At 41.2% G+C, this 8,727-nt stretch overlaps 1 protein-coding gene across 1 annotated transcript; it reads right to left on the minus strand.

Moving 5' to 3' along the window:
• Positions 1–1,863: 1,863 nt before the first annotated feature.
• Positions 1,864–8,712, minus strand: LOC125560849 (protein white-like). The gene is made up of 8 exons (XM_048723184.1): positions 8,599–8,712; positions 7,690–7,876; positions 6,960–7,031; positions 5,596–5,861; positions 5,381–5,452; positions 2,833–2,935; positions 2,318–2,386; positions 1,864–2,180 (listed from the first exon to the last, which is right to left on the minus strand). Exons 1-8 carry the CDS (start codon positions 8,607–8,609, stop codon positions 2,136–2,138), a joined length of 825 nt encoding a protein of 274 aa, XP_048579141.1. The 5' UTR covers positions 8,610–8,712; the 3' UTR covers positions 1,864–2,135.
• Positions 8,713–8,727: the final 15 nt, after the last annotated feature.

Here is an 8,727-nt window from a genome sequence, read left to right on the forward strand (position 1 = left end):
AACCAACTTGGTCGTTTTTATAGTCGATGTTGGCGCCACACCTCAACGCTGACCCTACTTGTTTAGCCTCGGCGCCGCAAAAACACTTTACATTCATGGCTGAAAGGTTGCTGCTTAACCTGAAAAAACACCTAGGGCCTTATATCCTTTCCCGCGCTGACGTCACCGTGTTGTCGCGCGCGCGGGAGCCAATCCCGACCCCGCGTGACGTCACACCCCTAACCAGATATCTCCATTCCCATTGGTTAACACCACCTGTGACGTCACACACCTGACCATATATCCACCAATCAGAATCCAGCTTGACCACCCCTCCCCTAGCTGACCAAAACCTGACCAAATATACTAGTGATACTACTGCCACTGAACTGATTTATCCACCCACTCTTGTATCTAGAGGGAGAAATACTAAAAGCAATTCACCCACTCTTGTATCTAGAGGGAGAAATACGATAAGCAATTCACAAGAGAGCCACTGAACTGACTTATCCACCCACTCTTGTATCTAGAGGGAGAAATACGATAAGCAATTCACAAGGGAGCCACTGAACTGACTTATCCACCCACTCTTGTATCTAGAGGGAGAAATACTAAAAGCAATTCACAAGAGAGCCACTGAACTGACTTATCCAACCACTCTTGTATAAGGGAGAAATACGATAAGCAATTCACAAGAGAGCCACTGAACTGACTTATCCAACCACTCTTGTATCTAGAGGGAGAAATACGATAAGCAATTCACAAGGGAGCCACTGAACTGACTTATCCACCCACTCTTGTATCTAGAGGGAGAAATACGATAAGCAATTCACAAGAGAGCCACTGAACTGACTTATCCACCCACTCTTGTATCTAGAGGGAGAAATACGATAAGCAATTCACAAGAGAGCCACTGAACTGACTTATCCAACCACTCTTGTATCTAGAGGGAGAAATACGATAAGCAATTCACAAGAGAGCCACTGAACTGACTTATCCAACCACTCTTGTATCTAGAGGGAGAACAACGATAAGCAATTCACAAGAGAGCCACTGAACTGACTTATCCAACCACTCTTGTATCTAGAGGGAGAACAACGATAAGCAATTCACAAGAGAGCCACTGAACTGACTTATCCAACCACTCTTGTATCTAGAGGGAGAACAACGATAAGCAAAACACACGGAATTATCTACAAGAACCTTGGAATCTAAAAAAAAAAAAAAACATTAAAGAAACTAGCATCTTTTCTAGTGCTGTTGTTGGTTTTGTCGTGTGTTGTTGTCGTGTGTTGTTGTCGTGTGTTGTTGTCGTTGTGTTGTTGTCGTGTGTTGTTGTCGTGTGTTGTTGTCGTGTGTTGTTGTCGTGTGTTGTTGTCGTTGTGTTGTTGATTGTTGTCGTGTGTTGTTGTCGTGTGTTGTTGTCGTGTGTTGTTGTCGTGTGTTGTTGTCGTTGTGTTGTTGATTGTTGTCGTTGTGTTGTTGATTGTTGTCGTGTGTTGTTGATTGTTGTCGTGTGTTGTTGTCGTGTGTTGTTGATTGTTGTCGTGTGTTGTTGTCGTTGTGTTGTTGATTGTTGTCGTGTGTTGTTGTCGTTGTGTTGTTGATTGTTGTCGTGTGTTGTTGTCGTTGTGTTGTTGATTGTTGTCGTGTGTTGTTGATTGTTGTCGTGTGTTGTTGATTGTTGTCGTGTGTTGTTGTCGTGTGTTGTTGATTGTTGTCGTGCGTTGTTGTCGTTGTGTTGTTGATTGTTGTCGTGTGTTGTTGTCGTTGTGTTGTTGATTGTTGTCGTGTGTTGTTGTCGTTGTGTTGTTGATTGTTGTCGTGTGTTGTTGTCGTTGTGTTGTTGATTGTTGTCGTGTGTTGTTGTCGTTGTGTTGTTGGTTTTTGTCGTGTGTTGTTGTCGTTGTGTTGTTGTCGTGTGTTGTTGCATTGTTGTTGTTGTTGTTGTGGTCATATTTGCTGAAGGTGATGTCGTTACGGCATGTCGTTACTTACGGTGATGTACGGCATGTCGTTACTTACGGTGATGTACGGCATGTCGTTACTTACGGTGATGTACGGCATGTCGTTACTTACGGTGATGTACGGCATGTCGTTACTTACGGTAATGTACGGCATGTCGTTACTTACGGTGATGTACGGCATGTCGTTACTTACGGTGATGAACGGATCACATCAGGGTCTTCTCGGAAGGAGTCCTAGAAGAAAAGGATGTATTATTGCCATTACCTCCTACTTGTTCCCTATTCTTTGTTCTCGTATCTTTTCCTGTTCATATGCTCTAAATAATCTTAATGTTAAGATGCATCTTTGACCACGCCCTATTGTGACAAACCTCTGTACTGGGAGTCACACTTCGACTTTTCTTTGATGACTTTTTCTCTTCGAATTCATCACAAATTTCCTGCAGATAAACAAACCATATCTCTTAACTAGAGCTTAGTTACATGTGTAGGTTGTGACATGTGTAGCGCGTTACATGTGTGTAACTTATCGCATGTGTTGCTCATTAAAGGTGTAGCTTATTACATGTGTAGTATGTTACATGTGTTGTTCCTTAAAGGTGTAGTTTATTACGTGGTAGCTTATTACATGTGTAGTATGTTGCATGTGTTGTTCCTTAAAGGTGTAGATTATTACGTGGTAGCTTATTACATGTGTAGCATGTTACAGGTGTTGTTCCTTAAAGGTGTAGTTTATTACATGGTAGCTTATTACATGTGTTGTCCATTAAAGGTGTAGTTTATTACATGGTAGCTTATTACATGTGTAGTATGTTACATGATTTTCTCATTAAAGGTGTAGTTTATTGCATGTGTAGTATGTTACATGTGTAACTTGTTCAATCACCTTAATTCTTGCTCGACACCTTTCCTCGTCTCCAGGCACAATTGCCAAAGTGTGCACAAAGTAATCGGCTGGGTTAAAGTTAGGAGGGCACGAGTAGCCAAGACTGAAAATTGCAGCATATCAGAAGAATACTTGTCAGTATTAAGGTGTGGAGTGGACGTGCAGGGTATCAGAAGAATACTCGTCAGTATTCCAAGGTGTGGAGTGGACGTGGAAGTGAAGGGACAACACAAAGTCGCTGATTGAAAACGAAACTAGTATAACTAAGTATAACTATAAGTATAACTAGGGTTTTCTTGTCTGTATGTCTTGCCTTTTTCATTTAATTTGAATATCGCGTCAAAAAGCTCGAGAATATTTTTCGCTAAATATGTGACTCTTAAAATCGCTAAATTGGTAGAATCGCTAAATTGGTAGAATCGCTAAATTGGTAGAATCGCTAAATTGGTAGAATCGCTAAATTGGTAGAATCGCTAAATTGGTAGAATCGCTAAATTGGTAGAATCGCTAAATTGGTAGAATCGCTAAATTGGTAGAATCGCTAAATTGGTAGAATCGCTAAATTGGTAGAATCGCTAAATTGGTAGAATCGCTAAATTGGTAGAATCGCTAAATTGGTAGAATCGCTAAATTGGTAGAATCGCTAAATTGGTAGAATCGCTAAATTGGTAGAATCGCTAAATTGGTAGAATCGCTAAATTGGTAGAATCGCTAAATTGGTAGAATCGCTAAATTGGTAGAATCGCTAAATTGGTAGAATCGCTAAATTGGTAGAATCGCTAAATTGGTAGAATCGCTAAATTGGTAGAATCGCTAAATTGGTAGAATCGCTAAATTGGTAGAATCGCTAAATTGGTAGAATCGCTAAATTGGTAGAATCGCTAAATTGGTAGAATCGCTAAATTGGTAGAATCGCTAAATTGGTAGAATCGCTAAATTGGTAGAATCGCTAAATTGGTAGAATCGCTAAATTGGTAGAATCGCTAAATTGGTAGAATCGCTAAATTGGTAGAATCGCTAAATTGGTAGAATCGCTAAATTGGTAGAATCGCTAAATTGGTAGAATCGCTAAATTGGTAGAATCGCTAAATTGGTAGAATCGCTAAATTGGTAGAATCGCTAAATTGGTAGAATCGCTAAATTGGTAGAATCGCTAAATTGGTAGAATCGCTAAATTGGTAGAATCGCTAAATTGGTAGAATCGCTAAATTGGTAGAATCGCTAAATTGGTAGAATCGCTAAATTGGTAGAATCGCTAAATTGGTAGAATCGCTAAATTGGTAGAATCGCTAAATTGGTAGAATCGCTAAATTGGTAGAATCGCTAAATTGGTAGAATCGCTAAATTGGTAGAATCGCTAAATTGGTAGAATCGCTAAATTGGTAGAATCGCTAAATTGGTAGAATCGCTAAATTGGTAGAATCGCTTAATTGGTAGAATCGCTAAATTGGTAGAATCGCTAAATTGGTAGAATCGCTAAATTGGTAGAATCGCTAAATTGGTAGAATCGCTAAATTGGTAGAATCGCTAAATTGGTAGAATCGCTAAATTGGTAGAATCGCTAAATTGGTAGAATCGCTAAATTGGTAGAATCGCTAAATTGGTAGAATCGCTAAATTGGTAGAATCGCTAAATTGGTAGAATCGCTAAATTGGTAGAATCGCTAAATTGGTAGAATCGCTAAATTGGTAGAATCGCTAAATTGGTAGAATCGCTAAATTGGTAGAATCGCTTAATTGGTAGAATCGCTAAATTGGTAGAATCGCTAAATTGGTAGAATCGCTAAATTGGTAGAATCGCTAAATTGGTAGAATCGCTAAATTGGTAGAATCGCTAAATTGGTAGAATCGCTAAATTGGTAGAATCGCTAAATTGGTAGAATCGCTAAATTGGTAGAATCGCTAAATTGGTAGAATCGCTAAATTGGTAGAATCGCTAAATTGGTAGAATCGCTAAATTGGTAGAATCGCTAAATTGGTAGAATCGCTAAATTGGTAGAATCGCTAAATTGGTAGAATCGCTAAATTGGTAGAATCGCTAAATTGGTAGAATCGCTAAATTGGTAGAATCGCTAAATTGGTAGAATCGCTAAATTGGTAGAATCGCTAAATTGGTAGAATCGCTAAATTGGTAGAATCGCTAAATTGGTAGAATCGCTAAATTGGTAGAATCGCTAAATTGGTAGAATCGCTATTAGACATACATGCGGCAATCGCACCAGTTGACTTCCGGAGGGCGGACCGAAACCTCAACACGCCTCAACCGATAGAAGACAAAAGAATCTATTTGAATCCGAGCTATTGAACAGGCCAATCAAAACTAAATCTAAATCATCAGTCACGTCCTCAAATAAACTTCCAATATACACACTGCTTTACAATTTTAAAATATTTTTCGCGTTTTCCGTTAAAAAACATCGGAGATTGTTACGTAATCGACCGGAAGTCAATGGCGACATTGCCGCTGTGGGAAGTGTTCGACCCTTGCATACAACTTTCTCCACGATGTACTAGAAGATGTGTATTATTTATTGATCTCTGTGACTTACTCAGAGAATGCAGTGATGGCTTGGAAAGTCGGTCCATGAAAGGCAACGCGTCCTTCCGCTAGCAATAACAAACTGCAAATAAATAATAAATATAGCAAACATGGTATTTGATTTGGCACATCAGAAGCTCGACGTTTGAATCTTTTGCCGTGCAGCACGGCTAGTGCAGCCGCGATCAGTGCCGTGTGGAACTTTTTTCCTCGATTCATACCCACCTATCGAACATGGCGAAGACCTCAGAAGAAGGTTGATGAATGGTACATACTACAGTCCGACCCTGTGCAGCCATCTTCTGCAAAGTTGTGATAACGGTCTGGGCCATGAACGCGTCTAAACCAGAGGTAGGCTCATCAGCAAACAGTATGGCCGGGTCGGTGAGAACTTCTGACGCGAATGACAACCTCTTCTTCTCTCCACCCGAGATGCCACGCATGCGCCCTGGAATCCCGATCATTGTATCGGCACATCGGCGAAGTCCAACCTGGAAATATCAAGAGAGGTAGGTAGATACATAGAAGAAAAATAAACAGATCTATGAAAACTACATTCTTTTACGCAAACTACATTCTACTGCGCAAACTACCTTATACTTCGCAAACTACATTCTACTTCGCAAGCTACATTCTACTACGCAAACTACATTATACTACGCAAACTACATTATACTTCGCAAACTACATTCTACCACGCAAGCTACATTCTACTACGCAAACTACATTATACTACGCAAGCTACATTATACTGCGCAAACTACATTATACTTCGCAAACTACATTCTACTACGCAAACTACATTCTACTACGCAAATTACATTTTACTACGCAAACTACATTTTACTACGCAAACTACATTCTAGTACGCAAGCTACATTCTACTACGCAAACTACATTCTACTACGCAAGCTACATTCTACTACGCAAACTACATTCTACTACGCAAGCTACATTCTACTACGCAAACTACATTATACTTCGCAAACTACATTCTACCACGCAAGCTACTATACTTCGCAAACTACATTCTACTACGCAAGCTACATTCTACTACGCAAACTACATTCTACTACGCAAGCTACATTCTACTACGCAAACTACATTCTACTACGCCAACTACATTCTACTACGCAAACTACATTCTACTACGCAAACTACATTCTACTACCCAAACTACATTCTACTACGCAAGCTACATTCTACTACGCAAACTACATTCTACTACGCAAGCTACATTCTACTACGCAAACTACATTCTACTACGCAAGCTACATTCTACTACGCAAACTACATTCTACTACGCAAACTACATTCTACCACGCAAACTACATTCTACCACGCAAACTACATTCTACCACGCAAACTACATTCTACTGCGCAAACTACATTCTACTACGCAAACTACATTTCTACTACGCAAACTACATTCTAGTGCGCAAACTACATTCTACCACGCAAACTACATTCTACCACGCAAACTACATTCTACCACGCAAACTACATTCTACCACGCAAACTACATTCTGCCACGCAAGCTACATTCTACCACGCAAACTACATTCTACTGCGCATATTGCAAATTGTACCTCGCCGATAATCTGATCCACTCGGTAAAGACGTTCTTGAAGAGAGAGATCCTTATCCAGTCTAAGAAGTGCCTGAAATAACAAAATTTATGAACTCTTCAACTGTGCCCTTTTTAATAGATAACTTCCATCATACTATTTCAAAAATCACGAAATAATCTCTGACTGTGAAAGTAATAAACCTGGAAAACTGTCATGGTGTTATGCCTGGAATACCAAATACTCCCAGACAGTCATGGTTTTAAAGTATATTGAACGCATCCGTGAAACAGAGTAATTGCGCTGACGGTTTGAGCGCTAGCCCTTCGTCCGTTATACCTAGGAATATCAAATGCTCCTTGACTGTCATCGGTGTTGTACCTGGAATACCAAATACAGTAACTCCCTGACTGTTATTGGTGTTGTAACTGGAATAACAAATACAGTAACTCCCTGATTTTCATCGGTGTTGTACCTGGAATACCAAATACAGTAACTCCCTGACTGTTATTAGTGTTGTAACTGGAATACCAAGTGCTCCTTGACTGTCATCGGTGTTGTACCTGGAATACCAAATACAGTAACTCCCTGACTGTCATCTGTGTTGTACCTGGAATACCAAATACAGTAACTCCCTGACTGTCATTGGTGTTGTACCTGGAATACCAAATACAGTAACTCCCTGACTGTCATCGGTGTTGTACCTGGAATACCAAATACAGTAACTCACTGACTGTCATCGGTGTTGTACCTGGAATACCAAGTGCTCCCTGACTGTCAGTTTGCCAATGAACAAGTCCTCTTGCTGCACGTAGGCAGAGATGGTGTTGATGTCCAGTCCGACTTTTCGCTCATTGACCATGACTGTCCCGGACACCTGCATGTCGGCAATGTTACGATGCGCCAATACGTTCATGAGGGTTGACTTTCCAGCTCCACTTGAAGATAAAGATACACGCTGGGTCAAGATAACATAATATCTTCCTTGTTCAGGTTATTTTTTGTACGTATTGGCGAGTATTTCGAAACACGGCTATTACGAGTCTCGTAAACCTATACCACTGAGCTATCTCGCCAGCACGCTATCACCAGGTCCCGGAAACCCATACCACTGAGCTATCTCGCCAGCACGCTATCACCAGGTCTTGTAAACCCATACCACTGAGCTATCTCGCCAGCACGCTATTACCAGGTGCCGTAAACCCATACCACTGAGCTATCTCGCCAGCAAGCTATTACCAGGTCTCGTAACCCATACCACTGAGCTATCTCGCCAGCACGCTATTACCAGGTGCCGTAAACCCATACCACTGAGCTATCTCGCCAGCAAGCTATTTCCAGGTCCCGTTAACCCATATCACTGAGCTATCTCGCCAGCACGTTATTTCCATGTCCCGTAAACCAATACCACTGAGCTATCTCGCCAGCACGCTATTACCAGGTCTCCTAAACCCATACCACTGAGCTATCTCGCCAGCAAGCTATTACCAGGTGCCGTAAACCCATACCACTGAGCTATCTCGCCAGCAAGCTATTACCAGGTCTCGTAACCCATATCACTGAGCTATCTCGCCAGCACGCTATTACCAGGTCTCGTAAACCCATACCACTGAACTATCTCGCCAGCACGCTATTACCAGGTCTCGTAAAGGGAGAATACCTTGCGCCCATGATGGCCAGCAGGGATCCTGGCTTGACAGTTCCATTCACTAAAACAAACAAAATCTTACAAGCTCGAGTAAGCCACAGGGGGTGTATTTCCTTTTCTGCCTTGAAGGGGGGGGGGGGG

This window comes from Nematostella vectensis, unplaced genomic scaffold (assembly GCF_932526225.1).
Source record: "Nematostella vectensis unplaced genomic scaffold, jaNemVect1.1, whole genome shotgun sequence".
In the NCBI taxonomy this organism is placed as follows: Eukaryota; Metazoa; Cnidaria; class Anthozoa; order Actiniaria; family Edwardsiidae; genus Nematostella; species Nematostella vectensis.